At 37.1% G+C, this 19576-nt stretch overlaps 1 protein-coding gene across 5 annotated transcripts in view; it reads right to left on the reverse strand.

Moving 5' to 3' along the window:
• Positions 1 to 935: 935 nt before the first annotated feature.
• dab2ipb (DAB2 interacting protein b) overlaps positions 936 to 19576 on the reverse strand; it is a 137515-nt gene continuing 118874 nt past the window's right edge. For all 5 annotated transcript variants that reach the window (XM_053484928.1, XM_053484931.1, XM_053484929.1 and 2 more), the window contains 9 exons: positions 17842 to 17986; positions 16190 to 16426; positions 15837 to 16038; positions 14696 to 14874; positions 13623 to 14496; positions 11564 to 11686; positions 9193 to 9395; positions 6795 to 6882; positions 936 to 4797 (listed from right to left, as the gene is read on the reverse strand). In XM_053484928.1, the coding sequence (XP_053340903.1) occupies positions 4630 to 4797; positions 6795 to 6882; positions 9193 to 9395; positions 11564 to 11686; positions 13623 to 14496; positions 14696 to 14874; positions 15837 to 16038; positions 16190 to 16426; positions 17842 to 17986 (2219 nt within the window). In that variant the 3' untranslated portion in view covers positions 936 to 4629. The remainder of the gene's footprint in view (positions 4798 to 6794; positions 6883 to 9192; positions 9396 to 11563; positions 11687 to 13622; positions 14497 to 14695; positions 14875 to 15836; positions 16039 to 16189; positions 16427 to 17841; positions 17987 to 19576) is intronic.

Here is a 19576-nt window from a genome sequence, read left to right on the forward strand (position 1 = left end):
AACATCCCTAGGGTTTACAGAGAATAGTATGAAAAAGAGAAAATATACAGTGAGCAGCAGTTCTCTGGGTGAAAATGCCTTGTTGATGCCAAAGGTCAGAGGAGAATGTCCTGAATGGTTTGAGCTGATATAAGAGCAACAATAACTCAACTAACATCTCGTTACAACTGAAGTATGCTGAAAAGAATCTCTGAAAGCACATCATGTTAAACCTTGAAGCAGATGATCTACAGACCACACTGTGGGTCACTCCTGCCAGCTAAGAATGGGAAATTAGATAGTGGAAGGGGGATGGTAGGGTCTGAACAAGAAGAAAGCAAGGATCTAATCTTCCTTGTATCACCAGTTCAGACTGGTGGTGTAACAGTGTGGGGATATTTTCTTGGCACAAATTAGACCCCTTTGTACCTACTGAAGCCTGACCATGTCAAGCCTTTTATAAGCACAGGATAACGTGCCATGTCACAAAGCTCCAACTGGTTTCTTTAAAATCACAATGACTTAACTGTACTGAGATGACCTCCACAGTCGCCAGATCACACTCCAATAGAGCCACCTTTGGCATGTGCTGGAACCGGAGATTCTATCATGTTAATAATAGGTAATGCTCTCATGTTAATATTATGGACCAAAATCTCTTAAGGAATGTTTCCAGCACCTTGTTGAAGATATACCATGAATTTAAGCAGTTTTAAAGGCCAAAGTGGGTCCAACCCCGTATTGGCCAGCTGTACCTTATGGAGTGTAAAACCGATAAAATTCAGGTCAATAGCTTTATATGACATCGAAATATATAATTAGATCTTATACGCAGTGGGTCTGAAATTCAATAGACAAGTACTTACACATATCTGGTTAAAAGGAGAAAAATGATAGACTTGCCTTTGAAGAGCACGGTATAATCAAATCAAAACAAGCAGGCAGATATATAAAATATCTAAATAAAACTTTAATTATCCTAGTTGCCAATGTACATGTAAATTGCACAGCCACATTTTCATAGTTCTTAACATGGACATCATATCTCTCTGTACATTATTGTTCTCGTCATCCTCGAAAGAAGCCAATACTTTAAACATACTTACAAAAGTTTCTCTACAAGGATTATACAACATATAATAACATAGTCTTATATATTCAGTTTGAGATTCACGTCTCTTTTGACAAAGCTTATATACCACATCGACTGCTGAGAACGGGTGTGTGCCACTGAGATACCTGACGATCTAGAGCGAAAGGAAAACAAACGGACCTGGAGCTGCGAGCGAATACTTCTCTTTGTATGCTGCACGATCAACACGATGACTCGATCACTTCCAAAAAACGATGTTCCGGACAGATTGTCATTTGGCAAGGTGTACAGTTCAGTTCGGAGGTGAGCTACTGAATCATGGGTTTGAAGCACGGCTAGCGTTTTAGGATTAAATAGTGCTAGAATGCAAAAGAGCCGCGGGTTCATTTCTATATCACTGGCTACAAATTCCAAGAAAGAAAGCACCAAACTCATTCGAATTTATACCCTGAAAATAAAAATAATAATAAAAATCCAGAAAGTGCTTCCAGTTCAGGGTTGTTCGCTCACAAATAAGCACCTGATTTTGACTACGTATTAATTCATCTGGACGTGGGCACAGTGTTAAAAAGTAAACCGAATTGGTTTCTTACACTTTGATTTGCTACATGGTTTAGATTTGTATCCATTTTTTTATTCCTATTTTATTATTTTATAGGAACAAAGTCAATTGCTTATGGACCTTTTGCAAACATGTGACAATCATGACGTCAGTCACAACAGTGTACAACAGAAAGCATCATTAACCGACATCAGTCTGCTATGTATTTTTGTTAAGGTGTATTTAGGAGCCAAAAAATAACATATATTACCTGATGATTACCTGATGCTTTGTCACACAGAAAAAAAAAAAACGTAAGCTAGCAATCGATTGCTTCTGTTCTGCTTATTATTTTCACATGCAGTATGTTGTGATAGAGTTAAAAAAAAAAATGAAAGCATGTTAAAAGTGGATGCAGAAATGAAGAAGGTACATAGATATTAATACGCAGACTTACAGTCTTAAGTCAGACAGTGTACGAATATTTGATGGCAAATGACAAATTTGTCATTCAGCACTTCCATTCCAAATGATACGATGCTGTGCTTTACGCTTCATAAAATGACGTTCAGGTAATGTTAATTAACTAATACTGCCGTTTCAAGCTTTGTAATTAATAGCTAATTAACTGTGCAAGGGTTGAATCCCAAATAGCGCACAATCCTTTGTCCCACACACCAAGCAGTGCCTTTGATCAGGGCCTAGAGAGGGATTTGAGATTCAGCCTTGCCTTAGGATCTATTTGCCAGAGGGAATTCGGACTGACCTTGAAGCAATAAATATGGGGACAAAGTGTTGTTTAAGACGACATAACGTTACCATCGAATTTTAAATGTGGATTTTAGCACCAGCATCCGGTAAGTAACGCCTCTTTTGTGGGACCATGATGGACAAACGTTGTGACGTCACACGCAAAAGGGTTAATAAGCATGGTTGTAGTTGAGCTTTTTACGGTGCAAGCACCAAACAGCAGTTCTGGGGTAGGTCCAAGATGACCTTCAATCTTACGACCTTCACATTAGCAGAAACACGAACAAGTTCCAGTGGGCTACCACTGCTTATTCTGGCATTTCAAACATAAATTAACTTGAGGATAGAGATTGTAACTTCCATTTAAAGAGAACCATCCATCCGTCTATTATCTAGACGCTTTTTCTGTGTAAGGTCACATGAGAGCTTAAGAATGAATGCCAACCCCACACACACTGACACAATTTGTAATCAGCCTACCCCACATGCCTAGGAGGAAACCCTCCAAGCACAGCACAGGGAGAACCAGAGGACCGGAGATTCAGTTAACAGGGCCGAAATAAAATGCTAGGTTTTTGTGCTTCTGTTTTCTGTAAACTCTCTGGCTAAACAAAATCTTTCGCATTTTGATCACGACGTATATTAATAAATCAGCGGGACAATTGCATTCACGACTGGATATCAAAAATAAAACGACACATGGCATTTAAACACCAGTAACATTGTAGATGTAAATGGAATCTCTAAGTCCTATCAGCGGAACACATGTTCAAGTTTATATGTATATATATATTTATATGTATATATATTTTTATTTTTTTGAATATTTACAGAACACACCTTCTGTCTTGCTACAGCAGACAGACCTTTTTGTATTCCTCTCTCTCTCTTTCTCTCTCTGTATTGTAAAAATAGCGATACCATTTTCATTTTTGAGTTTCCAAAACCCAGCCCTGTTGCATCGCTAGATTATTCAGAGTCACATGAAGATAGCCACATTCGTGGTTCGCAGTGGTGACGGGAGAAAATGGCTGAATTCAAGCTTCACCACAGCGCATGTCATAAATAACCGCATGTGGCTCCTTAAAGCAGTTAGGAACAGGAATACAAAAATATACCAGCTCTAGATAAACTGAGGGACTATAGACTGAACCGTAAAGGAAAATCACTGCCTTTAAATAAAGAAGGCACAGAGTAACAGAAACGGGGAACAGAACGACACACGGAGAATGTGTGCAAATTTTTTCATCGAATAAATTTGGTTGCGGTGCCGCCGAAGTTGAAGTTGCAGAAGTTAAATTAAGAAAAAAAGAAAAAGAAAAATCATCATCATGAGTCTGTGGAGGCTGTTTTATCATGATGCAAAAACATTAATAAATAATGTATAATAACAGGAACTGAGTGCATACTTGGTGTCTGGAGTCGTTAACACAAGTCTCAGGAAGTATCGATCGGGTAAAGTGGAAACTGTTTATGAGAAGGTTAAAAAAAACTGCAGAGTAGAAAGCTGTCAAGAAATGGCATAGCTAGCGGAATAAAGTGAAAAGTGCTGCTGTAGCTTCAGGAGGCGATCTCATTGATAAATTCATGATATATTGATAATTATCATCTTATTATTATTATTGATATTATGTCATTTCATTTGGTATTAAACTATTATGCATTTTTTTAAACATTATTATTACTCAAGTACTGTGCACACACGACCTGTGCATCATATTTTTCTTTGCCAAGACTGTGTTTAAAAATAAATAATACTTTTGACTCTTTAGCTTACAGACACAGGTCAAGGGATAAAGGGGCTGCAGTTTGTTTTTTTTAAGGCTTATCATGTTAATAGCTCACAAAGTGCACTACATATGGGACGAAGTCGAGCGGTCGGATAAAGTCCAGTCCAGGGTGCGAAGAAGCACTTGATGTCCTGAAGAAGCGTGGTATTTATGTAACACTAGACGCTTCAGAGAATGACCTTTTCCAATAAACGGATGGAACGTTTAAGGATTTAGCACATCGAGTTGTAGTATTCGTATTGATAAAGCGATGTACCAGTATGTCCTGTATGTTTACGTATAGAGATTTACATCTAGTGGTTTGTCCTAAACTGATGTAGCAGACACTAATCATAGGTCACAGAGACAGCAAATTTTTAAAACAGTTCATCTTTTTTTTTCCAGGGGAAAAAAAAAAATACAGCTTCATTTTCTCCTCCAGTGACATCAAGACGTATATCCTGTCCTCATCCATTCTTTCAGTCCCGGTTAAGACTTCAGCAGTTAGAGGAGTTGCGAAACTCTCCGTTCTCAGTGATCTGCAGCTTGGTGGGGTTCGTGGGCGAGATGCCGTTGCGTGTCTGCATGCTGTAACGCTCCTTGAGCTGAGACAGGGCGCCCATGAGCCTCGAGTTCGCTGCGTCCAGAGAAACGATCCGCTTTTCCTGCGAAGACAGAAACAGAACCGTTAACGAAAAGCCTGGGGATCGTACAGGTTCTGAAACAGGATTGGGCAAATTACTTTTATCAGGGAGTGAGTGTGAGGTCAGGTACAAAGCTTCGTGATCAATAACAAGAAGTTAACTTTAACAACAGCTTTATCTTGGTTCAGCAGTTTTTTGAAAAAAAGAACCAGTTAAATTCTTCATTAAATATCATGAGCAGGTAAACAAAAATTGGAACTGTGGGAAGAGGCAGGACAAGGGTTTTAAGAAACGCTCCCATACACAACTCTAATGCAAATGCACAAACAAATTGATGCAGTTAAATGGTTTATAATATAGAAAATAAACGTTTGCATTGGCCGATGCTTAAACAAGCCAATTAAATTTCCCTCATTGTGACATCATATTAGAAGAAAATGCGGAAATTTCTTTCTACGTTGTAAAACAATTCTGAAGGCAACCAAAATATGTAATAATTTTATTTGAAGAGTTAATATTAAGATGTGTCTGCTACATAAAATTTATAAAGGCTTCATAAAGACTTTAAATTGATAATTTCTTAGGCTGTTAACTCTTAATAAACTTTTCCTCTTCAGCAGAGATAATTTTTGTCTTTCTTTCCTGGGATGGTCTTCATGAGAGCCAGTTTCATCATGGTGCTTGATGGGTTTTGCAAATGCACTTGACAATACTCTTCTTGCCAGGACTGACTTTTGTGTCTTAAAAAAATAACTTATTGTCGTTGTTGCTGTTATTATTTAATTTCCTAATTCATATTTGTTATTTCATATTTTTGAAAACCCATTATTGTTCCAGAATGTAGAAAATAAATCCAATCTTGTGTCCAAACTTTTTCCTGGTACTGATTAAATTGTATAAGTTGCCACTATGCAAGTCTCTCTGGACGAGCTGTTACTATAGAAACAATAAAGTAAAAGAACGAGCACAGCTGGAACTTTAACAGCTGCTGTTAAAGAAAAAAAATCAACACCTTCTAAACAGTCAGACTGGAGAGTTACACAACAGAAAAAGACTGTTGCTAGACGATACGTCTTATTTCTGACATATCTACTCAGTCATGCTGAGTACAGAACTGATGTAGATTTTGAGCCACCCCTCATTTCTTTATGTCTGCAAAGTGCCTAAAAAATGGTTGTTTATGTAACAACCTCAGCAGCAACCTCATTTTCCCTCTCGTTTGTTCCAACCACTCAGCATTCAGCATCACCAGTATAATAATCACCGGCCTGATCATCTGTCATCATCTGCACCGGTTTCTTACTGGCTCATGGATTAAGTTTGATGCTTTTTATGCTTGAATGATTCATAGAGTAGGTCACTGAGTGGCTTAACAACAACAAAAAAACAAAACGTCCCTCTGAATCTGGTCAGGTACAGGGACTGGATTGAAACCGAGAGCTAAAAACACACTTTAAAAAGCCTAAAAAAATATAAGAAAGTCTAACTCACGCAACGCACGCTACACAAGCAAAATATGTAGGAATGAGGGGGTCAAAAATTTCGCACAGTACTGTAGATGATTAAAAGTAAAAAAAAAAATAATAATAATAATAATATATATATATATATATATATATATATATATATATATATATATATATATATATATATATATATATATCAATATTAATTAGTCTAACATGATAATTAATGCTAATGATTGGAACCTGAGCTTTATCTCACAGGGAGACGTTAATCGATGTGTTATACAATAGCGTCAGAGATCAGGATCGAACCGCAGCCCCTGGAGCTATTGGGTGGCAACTCCACCCGCTGTGCCCCTGTGCCTCATGGCTTACAGCTCAATAATACATCAATACTAATAGTGCAGCTGTTTGTGTTTAATGCATTATAATTACTATTTATTTAGGGCAGTGTTTTACTTGAGAGATATATAATTTAACTAAACTAAACAAAGTTTTAAAAATATTAACAAGGATTCTATTCTACATTCTAATATTTTTGAACACTTGTACCTGTGCATCTATAATTTTCAGCTTGGAGTCGATGACGGCCTGCATGTCAGCATGATCTTTTTTCAGCTCGTCTTCAACAGACATCAACCTGCATTAAAAACATCATCATCATCATTATCATCATCAAAACATGGGCTCAATGTTTTGCACTGAAAATGTACTCTGGTTATATCCATAATAATCTCAGTTAGCTGAGACTAGATAAGAGCTCACAGTTTTATACATCCAGACCCGTACATGCTCATCACTAATGAAAAAGGAAACTTTATCCGAGTACAGATCACAGTTTTTCATTTCTTTGTTTGTTTGAGCTAGTCTGTTCTAGCCTGCTGCTTTTTTATTCCATAATGAGCGTTCAGTTCGGTGTGGTTTACTTCAGTTCAGTGAATTTGACAGAGCTGAAATTTTTTTGTTATTTGCCTCAGCTCTAGACATTTCTCTCCCATTCATTATCCCGATAAACATTTAAAAAGAATTTCTAAATGAAGAAAAAGCGTCAAAAGCAAAGCAACCTGCTACGACATAAATCCAAACCCTATTCAAAGAACACAGCAAGATGACAAAATGACAATACTATCTAATAAATATATTTTTATGAGGGAAATAAAGCACTCCTAGTCATGATCTTGTGCTTCTAGTATTTTATGCCTCACTGTTCAAGTGTGTACTGATCTGAACACGGTTGCTTAGCAACTGGGAAATCTGGATTGCTTATGATTGACAGTAACAATTAGCTATAATTAATACACTAGCTATGTTTACATGGACAATATTTCTTCAATCTGATAGAAATCATTCCAACTTAACTGTTTACATGGGCGCAGATCTGATTAGACTGACATGTGTTTACATGCTCAAAGCATTTAATCAGAATATATATATATTTGACTTGTGCATAGTGGTTTTGCCTTCTCTGAAGCATATAATCTACCCAAAATATAACATGTTTTTCAATGAATCCAACCTTCCATGTTATGATTGGTTGCAAAAATTCAGTGTCATCTGTGATTGGTTAAATGCTTTACTACATATTAAATGCGAGCCACTCAGGGCTTCTTCCCCAGCCAGAGACCCAGTCGATGAAATTAAAGACAGAACAGACAGACAGTCCGACCGAACGGACTATCAAAGCCCTCTCATTCTGACTACAATCTCATCTCAAGGAGCTGGATTGGGTCAGACTGTTCCGATTGGGGTGTTTATATAATGCAGTTTTATTCCGATTATAAGTGGAATATTAGGGTCCATGTAAATGTTAAAAACACTATCATCAGAATGATGTTTCTTTACCTCAGATGTTCTGGGAAAATTATTGAGAATTACTAAGAAAAGACTTCATGTGACTGAAATTAAACTCATTTTTATTTAGCATCAACTGCTAACCAAACTCATGTGGGTTCTGCTATATGAAGACACTTATTAACTCGGGAAGCTAAATTTCTTATACTTTACTTCATCATACGTTCCTACAAACGCTTTAAAGCTGCATTTTAGTCATTTTGTATATTTTGCTGGTTTGTACAGTATACTGTCACTCAATTTCCTTTTTGTTTTTAGTCAGTTTAATTACACTAGCAAGTTTGCTAGCTAGCTAGCTACAGTAGCTAGCTAAAAAGTTAGCTAGCAGCCCATACAGCGTGTCATGTGGTTGTATTTAATTCAGTACAGTACAATGTAAATAGAATTTTTGGCTTCATGTTTACAAAAACATAACCTATTAATTGCTAATTGCAAAAACATAACCTATTAATTAATTTAAGTTAATATTATTGCTAGTGTGGTACTTCATTGAGATTTTTTTTCCCTTTACAATTAGTTAAACCTAGGCTGAGCTTCATTGTGTTTACAGAAGCATATTAAACAATGTTCAACAACTGTAAGAGTCAGACGGTTAATTACAGAGCTCAGTCCTTTCATAACTAATATTTAATATTAGTAAATATTTAAACCGATGCCCTGTTGAAACACAAATTCTGATCATTGAGCTTCTTCTAATGTTTTGATGCTGTAGTAATAACTTGTTCCATGAGACTTGATACGATTAAATAAACTATAATACTTATATATTATTACAATTTTTGAAAGGAGTCTCTAGTTTTTAGTGCTTTGTAAAAACAAAAGCAATTCTTTTGATTGTGTAAAGCTGCTTTGTGATGATGTAAATCGTTAAAAGCGCTATACAAATAAAATTGAATTGAATTGAATTGTTTTTGACAGACTTTTCTGTAACATGACCAGCAATTTGTCTTACCAACATTTACAATATGAATAAAATCTACAACATTACATGCAACTACAAAACACACCTCGTTTATTCCTTGCATACCCATTACATATCTGGTCATTGGAACAGAGTATACCGTACTGTACATACAGCATATAGCAGACTGTGTCTCACCTACTAATAATGCTCTTCATCTGCAGCTCTTTGTCTTCCTGCTGGCGGTGCAGTCTCTGCTCAGCTTCCTCCAGACGGTTCTGATACTGCAGCAGCAGCTGCTGAGCCTGATCGTCCTGCGAGTGCAGACGAGCCTCACACTGCTCCAGCTGCTGCACACACACACGTAGCTGATCCTGCAGCACGGATATCTCTGCCTGATACTGAGAGGAAGAGGGAGACCATAAGGGACATTGCGGTAAGTACACACATACACAAACAGACTAGTTTATTTACAAACCCTCTGGAAGGATTTGAACAGGAAGGCTTTTGTTTTTGCTGTAAATTGAAGACATTTGGGTTTGAAGTCAAAATATGAGCATATTAGACAACAGATCAGATGTCCTCTCTTGGTTCGAGGCCTTTCTATGAAGACTGCATTTGTTATTAAAAATTATAAACCAAAACAAAGACCAAAGACAAATTTGGAAAAGATCAGATCAGAGCCATCACACAATGACATCTACTGGGCAGAGGTGAAAGTATCACAATCAACCGTCCAGTAAAAATACTGCAAGAAAGAAAAACACATAATATAAAGTGTTGCTTACTTTAAAAAAAAGGATCTATTCCTAACCAATCTAAAAATTGGTTACCACCAGAGGCCATATTTTAAGTTATTTAACACATCAAAATAATCTACTAAATATCAGAAAATTCCCATTAATTGTGTTATTTTATTCATCTTGTCATTTCAAACCCAAATGTCTTCATTATATAGAAAAATCAAAAGGACTAGCCAATGTTCCAATACTTTTGAAGGGTACAGATTTCTACCTTTATTGCCGAGATTATACACAACAATTTAAATCAGAGCTGATAAGAGAGTAAAAAAAACGTTGAAACAGAAAACGTGATGTTCAACATATAACTTACAGTTTTCACCATCAAATATGTGAACAAGGGGCATTCAAGTCAAACCGGGACTTATGATAAAATGTCTTGTGAATGAAGGTGTAAAACCGATTTACAGAAGACTTCAAGCGAAGTACTCTTAGGCGCAGTAAAATATTTAAATCGTGCAAACAATTTAAAGAAGGAATTACAGGAACTCGGCTGGGAGTTATTGATGCAACCCCCTACAACCTCTCCGAGCCATTTCCACATGTTTGGGCCATTAAAGGAGTTCCTGGGAGGCCAGCGTTTCAGATGTGAAGCAGGTAGTCGATTATGGCTCTGGCATACTGAGAAAGCTTTCTAACTTGGTGGTATCGAAGCACTAGTGAAACACTGGGATAAGTGCATTAGTGTATCTGGCGGTTATATAGAGAAATAAAGGTTGTTTTTATTCTCATAACAGTTTTCTGTTACTCACAATCACAATTAAAGTCCCAGTTTGACTTGAACACTTCTTGTAAAAGAAGCAGTTTTGTTGCTGCAATGCAATAGTTGAGGATGATGAATGCTGACGATGCCTTTGACTGGAGCTGTCTCACAACTTTAATCTCATGTTAAGTGTAGCTGTTTGAAGTGAAAACATTTTATCAAGCATCAAAAGAGTTTTTGGACTTGTGATGTTTACCCAAATCTGGAAAATGAATGGATTTCAATTTCTTAGTAAAGTTGTATGAATGAAGACTGTCTTTTTTTTAAGACAGACATGAAAAAGTTCAGAAATGGCAGTTTAAAATGTTTTACGTATTATTAATGCTGGTGTTATTAATGCAGACCTGCATATTAATGTTCTGAATTGTCAACTAATTCTTACAAACTTCTGAGTCATATGTAAAAGTGTTTCCCACTCCTTACAGACACTTAAGACATTGTAGATGTTCTATATTTCATTAAAACGTCTTTATTATACATCACTTTGACACAATGAGTTCAGTCTTTGTTCTGTCTTCAGTGCAGTTCTGCTAAAAAAAATGGCATTTGTCCCTCTCCCAAAAATGGCTTTTTTTTATTCCCTCATACCGAGACACGCAGCTCAGTAACTAAATATATCACAGCACAAAGGAATAACTAACATTAATATACTGGAAATGGCTTTTCAGGGTATTGAGGGATATGGGATAAATGACTAACCTCGAGCTGCCAGATTTCTCGATTATTATATTTGAAGGTAATTTCAGAATTAATGATGCTATTATTTAACAGATCTAGTGAGAGAACTTGTCATAAGATAAGACATACATCATGGAATTTTATTAGAAACTTTCATAATTCTTTCTGTCTTAAAGATCTATGGTTGAAACTTGTCTTCTGATCACTGCATAATTCCTTGTTAAATCATAATGTTAATATAGTCATTATTATTGTAGAACAGGAAAATTTTTTTAGATGTTTATGTGTGGGTTTGTTTGTGTATGTCTGAGTTTGTTTGGATTATTACCTTCTCATTGAGCGCCTGATCGTCCCTGCGTGGATCTGTCTCTGAGTCCTGCTCTAAGTACGGCACATTCATCAACCATGCAGCCGTACGATCCAACGCACTGGGAATTACTGGGGACGAGGCCTAGTTCACCCACACACACACACACACACACACACACAGACACAAAAGCCAAGTTATTACAATATGCACAAAAATAATCCATGGGAAATATACACACACACACACACACCCTGTAATGCCCTATGATGGACCCCGCCTCGTGCCCTAAGTCTCCTGGTAAGGCTCTAGGCCCCCACTACCCTGTATCCAGGATTGAGTGGTATAGATGATGAGTGATGAGACACACACATATATACTGCTTAAACAAATAAGTAAACACTTAAATTAGAGCTCAGCTCATATACACGATGGAAGATCAATTCAATCCAGGACAAAGTGTCCCCTTCAATTTTTTGAGCAGTATACACTCACCTAAAGGATTATTATGAACACCATACTAATACGGTGTTTGACCCCCTTTTGCCTTCAGAACAGCCTTAATTCTACGTGGCATTGATTCAACAAGGTGCTGAAAGCATTCTTTAGAAATGTTGGCCCATATTGATAGGATAGCATCTTGAGACTCAATCAAAATCGAGACTCATCAGACCAGCCAATATTTTTCCAGATTTTAACTGTCCAATTTTGGTGAGCTTGTGCAAATTGTAGCCTCTTTTCCTATTTGTAGTGGAGATAAGTGGTACCCGGTGGGGTCTTCTGCTTGAATCAGTCGGCCCATTCTCCTCTGACCTCTAGCATCAACAAGGCATTTTCGCACACAGGACTGCCGCATACTGGATGTTTTTCCCTTTTCACACCATTCTTTGTAAACCCTAGAAATGGTTGTGCGTGAAAATCCCAGTAACTAAGCAGATTGTGAAATACTAAGACCGGGCATCCGGCTTAAAATTGCTTAAATCACCTTTCCTTCAAATTCTGACATTCAGTTTGGAGTTCAGGAGATTGTCTTGACCAGGAACACCCCCCCTAAATGCATTGAAGCAACTGCCATGTGATTGGTTGATTAGATAATTGCATTAATGAGAAGTTGAACAGGTGTTCCTTTAGGTGAGTGTATATAAAAGCTGTTATAGAAAAGATTTTTTATTTTAAAATTTTTTTTAAAAGAAGCTAACTTATCAATAAAAATATATTTGTATTTTTTTTATTAGTGGCCCACAAGATAATATACTAGATTGCACAGTCCTCTATTCATGGAGACCTCCCTATATGGCCTTGGTAACCTCGCAGTCAATAACGATAAGAGGGCGCGAGAGAGACAGGGATATTGTTGGTGCCTCGGGGTTTGCATCAATCATTCAGGCCAAATCTATCAAATCCCCAGAGAGAGTGTCCACAGCATTCACAAAGGAAATGCCCTTCCTGTCCCCTTCAAAGAACAATTATGATCTTCGACAGCGTTCCACATGCTTAGGGCAGAACCTACATACTGCAATTACAGCAATTTACTGCAGAATTACAGTGCTGAAGTAAGAATAGTTTCTGTAATCCATGCTGTTACAGAAACTTTAAGTAATAATATCAGAAAGTGACATGTTTTGCAGATAATCCCATGGAAAATAATTTTGATGGATTGTACTGTTATAAGAAATTTATTAACTTTAAGGGTGATAAGAGCACTATGTGGGCACAGAAAGTGTGCTGGGAATAAAAACAAGTATATCTTACATAATTACTGGAATTAAGTTTTTGATAAATATATTACTTATGCAGTATTACTATTTACAATATACCATTGTATCCTAGCTACACTTTATTTGAAATAGCAGATAATGTGTTCTGCATGCATACAAATACTGTAGGAGGAGCTCTAAAGGGGTTGTATTGCTTGTTTTATGTTTAAAATGAATTGGCCATCGATACTCGGATCCTGCAGTATACAACAAAAAAAGTGAGGTGAATCAGTCTAGGAGTGCAGCTGATTTTGTGAGCTACAACTGCACATCAGGCATGTTTTCAACATTCATATATGCTTATTAAAACAACACAACAATACCTTGTGTTGTGAACGTTGCTTCATCTCAGGGCTGTCCCCTTTGGAGGATGAGCTCTGCTGACGAAGTCTCGCGCCACTCCCTGGCCAATCAGGCGATGACGAAATGGCACTGCCACTCGAGGGGCGTGGGTAAGGGGCAGAGCTTAGCATGCTGGGCGGAGTCCGTCCACGGGGGGCAGCGACCTGCATGGGTGGCGGAGGTTGATCGATCCGGCGCTGGGGACCGGCGCTGTTTTGCCGTGGCACTACAGATTGGCATCCTCCATGCTGCGCTTCTGTAAGCGAGAGCTGCCTTCTTGAAAACTCCCCAGACCGTCTTACCAACTCATCCCCGACCCCACTCCCATGGTTCAGAAAGCTGAGTTTCCCGCACCCAGCCTCCTCGTTGTTGCTGTGCGAACTGAGAGAGCTGTGACATTCTGAGCCAGAGTCTCCACCAGTGGGCACTCTTGGAGACAAAGGCAATCCTGCTGCCATCTGGTACACAGGGTTCTGGAAGGACAGCGGGGCGAGAAGCTGAACCGGCCTGCCTGGCATCACCTCCCCTGCTGCACTTATAGACTTCTGCCCCACCTTCTGGAGCGTGGGGCCTCCGGATGAGTTGCACTGTGGTGTCTGGGTATTCCAAGCCACCATGTGCTTCTCGACAGTACCTTCTGTTGTGACCGGGATGAGTTCCAAGGTCCTGGTGGCCTCCTGTAGGTCCACCATGGACAGGCTTTTAGCGCCATTGGATAGGCCAAGTTCAGTCTCATTGGCTTCGGAGTAGCTAGAGCTGCGGGCAGGTGAGCCATGGAGACCTGAAGAACGTGTCACGAAAAACAGGTCTTTGTTCTCTGGAGTTGGCGAGGGGAGACGGGTGAAGTCGACCAGGCTAAGGTAATGGAAAGAGGGGAAAAAAGAAGATCAAAGATCTGGTCCCAAGCATAAAACATAAGAAATTTGTGGACTCAATATTTTTAAACTACTATATTTTTAAATACTATTCTTGTGTGTGTGTGTGTGTGTGTGTGTGTGTGTGTGTGTGTGTGTGTGTGCGTGTTTGTGTGCTTTTGTGTCTTTTCATGCGTTACCCTGATAAGTCACTATCCATTGTCATTTTTTGCAAGCTGGTAGAGACGCTGCACCCGGCAGGCGGAGGGGATGGAGCGCTATCAGACGGCACAGCCACCTGAACACTTGAGGGATTAGTCAGTGCTGTGTGAACATCTCGGAGGATTCTGGGTAACGGAGAGAGCTTGGTGGTGGCAGCCTGAAAAGGGCGGAAACATTAATCAACTCAAACGCAAACGTTTTCACCAAAGTTCATCCATAATAGAGCGTAAACTGTAAAACCTTCAATAGCACAATATCACTGTGCATCTTATTAAGTACAGTATGTGTTTGAGATTCTGTTTTAACAGAAAGCATTGAAAACTGTCCATAAACAAGTGGCAAGGTTCCTTCCTTTTTGACATTAACGGCATTAGAACACAAGACAAAAAAGCTTGTGGATTTTCATTTAATGCCCTCTGAGGGCGAGCAAAACTCTCTGTGCTGCCAATGCACACTGTGAGAATCCTTGGCTGGGCCTGACTCTCTAAAACGCCAGGACTTTTTATGAGGTTTTTAAAAATAAAATAAAGCTTTAAATGTTTGGCCTACTTCGAATCTTTAAATGATTTAAATGGATCTGGTTCTGTGGTGTTTTGTGCAATGGAAATGTCTCATGCTTCAGAAGAGATCAAAGGATGTACAGAGCGAGCGAACGAGAGAGAGAGAGAGAGAGAGAGAGAGAGAGAGAGGGAATCTAAAATCCATCCCATAAAACACACCATGAAATACTCTACAACTAGAGATACCCTATGGATTGTTCCTGAATCAATTTTTTATGCTTTTCTAACTATCAATCAGTAATAGTCGCTGGGAATTGAAGGGATTTCTCATGTACAGCTCAAAACCTGTGAGAGAAAAAGTGATGGATGATGTAAACACACTATTCATGATTTAATTCCAAAGTGCAAATGTGGGAATTTTACTTATTTGGAGCCCAAAGTTGCTTTAAAGAGATGAAAGTTTACTTTCAGATCATAAAGGGAAATATGAAAATACAAAAAATGATAGCTAGTTGTGAGCTTCTTTTCCACTGATAATGGAAACAGTGGCTTCAGTGGTCCATGATAAATGTTTTTATGAAGCACATGTATGCCCTAGCGCGAGACAAAGAGGACCCACCTGATCCATTTGAGACACAACCTCAGCTAGTAAGGAGTGCAGCGTGGAGAGCTCACGGCCAAGGTCGATATAGCCTTCAAAGCCAGCCGTGTTGGAAATAGTCTCAGGGTTGGAGATCTCGAGTAGAAAGCGTTGCATGTTGGTCCACTCATGCTCCAAAAATTGATTCATGAAGGACATGTACTCCTCCTTAATGCCGAACCTTGCAGGCAGAAACCAGTTGCGTTATATTACTTTACTGTATTATAAATGATAAAGCCATAAAACCAGACACAGCCTGAGGCATCTACTGCTAAATAGTGAAAAGACTCTGTTCATGCAGCTAATAATATCAGTATCAAAGCAGTACGCACTTTGTGAAGTTGGCGAGGTTCTGCGTGACCTTAGCGATGAGTGTGAGCGTGCGAGCCGTGCGCTCATCCGGATATTCCTGCGTCAGGTTAAACAAGGACGGAGACATGATGGCCGGGCACAGGAAACGCAGAAACAACGAGGCACTGATCAGACGCTCACTGATATCCGGACGCCCGCGGTTACCGCATTCCTGTCTCCACGATGCAAACACTTCTTTCAGTTCTCGTGGAAAAACACTGCAGGAAAAAAAAATGAGAAAGAAATAAAACATTACAATGATTAGGTTGGGATTATAATTTATCAAACAGTCAAGAAGATTTTAAAAGATGTGAAACTAAAAGAGTGTTTACCAAGTCTTTAAAGGGTTTGGATCTTTAGTAACAAGTATTTAGTCTTTTAAATGTTTACTAGGATAAAGACTTTTCATCATTGTCATTGTAATGATACAACAAAATCTGTTTGGTTACTCTGAGATCAGCAGCAATAAAGAAAATAAAAGAATAAACAAAAGAATAAACAAAAAATAATTGCACTAAAATATAAATATAACAACTTATACAATTAAATATTGGTGCAGTGGGACGTGGATCCTGGTGTATTGTCATAAATAAGGAAGCATTGCAGAAATTATAGTAATGATACAGTACTTATGCTCTTTATCTTTAAATATTTATGGTTTTAAAGTGTTTGGTAAATGCTTTTGATTTAAAGTGTTTTGCAAATGTTTTTTATTTAAAATGTTTTGTTAATATTCATGGTTTAAAAGCGATTTGTAAATGTTATTAAATTAAAGTGTTTTGCAAATGTTTTTTTAATTAAAGTGTTTTGCAAATGTTTTTTATTTAAAATGGTTTGTTAATATTAATGGTTTAAAAGTGATTTGTAAATGTTTTTAATTAAAATGTTTTGTAGAAATTCATGGTTTAAAAGTGATTTGTAAATGTTTTTAATTAAAATGTTTTGTTAAGGTTTTTGATATAAAATGTTATGTTAATGGTTTTGATTTTAAATGTTTTGTAACTATTTAGGGTTTAATTGTTTTGTAAATGTTCAACAATTTAAAAGTTGTTTACATATATAGGGTTAAAATGATTTGTAAATGTGAGTTTTAAATGTTTAGTAACAAGCATTTAGGATTTAAAACGTATGTTGTAAATGTTTCAAATGTTGTGTAAATTGTGAAATAAAAAAAAATCAAAGTGCTTTTAAACTATTTTGCAAATATTTGCAGTTTAAAATCTGTGGCATCTTATACAGTATGGGTTACTGATCAGAAGGTTGGGGGTTCAAGCCCCTATTGAGCCCTTGAGCAAGCCCCTATCTGCTCCAGGGGTTCTCTATCCTGGCTGACTCCAGCTTTCTAACTGTAATAAGTGGAAAAAATGATTTCACTGGGGTGTAAGGTACATGAGACGAATAATTATTATAATTATAATCATGTAGAGTAAAAGTTAAGTTTTTTAATAAAGTAGAGTAAATAGAGTAAAATAAAAGTTTAAAAAAAGTTTCTTTTTTTTTTTTTTTTTTAGTTTTGAAGATATTTAGAATTGAAAAGTGTTTATATATACTCTGTACTGTATATTTGTTTACTGGGTAACATACTGCTAATTAAGGGGTTTCCATACAGAAACTCTGCAGTTTCTTGCTTTACCAGTAGGAGTTGATGATTTTGCAGAAAGCGAGCTCGCAACACATCTTCAGGTTGCTCTGATGTTCAGGAAGGTCACTGCCTGAACATTTTGATGGGTCCACTTCACAATTTTCATCTGACTCGTACAGTGCCTTTATAAACTCTCCTATTGAAAGAAAGCAAAAGAAAAGTGAAAAGGGGTAAAAAATTTACATCGACAGTTGTTTGCACACCTAAAAAAAAAAAAAAAGATCTTTAATAGATAAAATAGTTTTTTGGGATTAACAGGGTTACAAGAATAAGTTTGTATCCAACTGTGGGTCACTAATTTGACAGCTAGGAGGCTCTCTTGCTGTGTCTGTTTCATCCTTTGTGCAAAGAGTAAAGTGAGTCATTGTGACTAATACCCTACTTCATTAAGCTTGAAAGCAGTCCATTGTAACTGAAATACTGTGCATTTCCTTTCAGCTGTCACAAGTGGTTTTTATGGCCCAATTTTCTCTTTGTGGGAATGAAATTGTTAAAGTATAAATCGAAAAAAAAACACAAAATAATGACTCGATGACAGCCACTATAAAGCTAATCATAATAAAGTTAAATTAATTTAATAAGTGTAATTTATAATTAAAGAAAATCTGTCATCCCCAAAAATACATTCTTTGGCATGCTCTTAAAAAAGGTGAAATAATCAGAAGCATCCTCTGATCAGAATGTGATTAATATGCAGGTAAACACTGATGAACTTTCAGACATGGTGAAGCCATCTAAGAAGATCTTTTCACAAAAGTTTGATTAAAGTATAAAAAGCATCCACTTTTTTGCAAATTCATAATAATCACGGGCTATTTTTTTTTAATATAATATAAATTAGCAAAAAAAGTGTGAATATATTTTCCTTTTTAGTTGTCCTTTAATCATCTTTTGTGTTAAAAAAAAGAAACTGAAACCCTAAAAGAGCATCCTAATTGGACAAATTAGATTGAGAACAAAATAAGAAACAAACCAGCTGCTTGTTATTCTCCACCAACGGCATGTCCCAAAGTGTTTCATTACTCTTAAACCACACTAATTAGCCAACAAGTACAATTATTTATTAAAGCAGAACACATCCATTTCCTTCACTTTCTCTTCAAGTTAATAAGCCCAAAACACAGATCGTGTCAACAAATTACCGCATATTCCAAAGCTTTCAAAAGGAACACCTTTTTGTTACAAAGCTCTGACACTGGAGACTCATTCCATAAATGTTCAAAGGACAGTTTTATTATTCCTTCTTGAGTTTTAGATTGTCCAATCAGAATCGTGAACTTAACGCCGCTGTAGGACATCATTAAGATTTTAGAATGCATTTAACCAGAAAATAAACAAAGCGCGCCTTCATTTGTTTAACCGCATTTTATTGGCTAACAGCCACTTACCCGGATTAATCAATCTTAATCATGCATTTTTTTTTCCTGTTTCTATTTAAGATCTGCTAAAGAGATCTTTACTGAAGCTGCCCTGCTTTTGAGCAAAACCTTACATAAAAGGTGAAGCTGCTGTTAAAATATAAGATCTCAATGCCCACTATTAGTTGTTTCATTGCAAGTGTATTAAAATGACTTTAATCAGATTTTATTTCCATGTATAAATTGTCATGTCATGTTTACACAAAAGTTTAGCCTGAAATAAAAATAAATAACTAAATGTTGAATATAATAATTATTATTAATTATTTTATGTGTAAAATGCATATTTAGAGAACTTTATATATTAT

Source organism: Clarias gariepinus, chromosome 24, assembly GCF_024256425.1.
Source record: "Clarias gariepinus isolate MV-2021 ecotype Netherlands chromosome 24, CGAR_prim_01v2, whole genome shotgun sequence".
Classification (NCBI taxonomy): Eukaryota; Metazoa; Chordata; class Actinopteri; order Siluriformes; family Clariidae; genus Clarias; species Clarias gariepinus.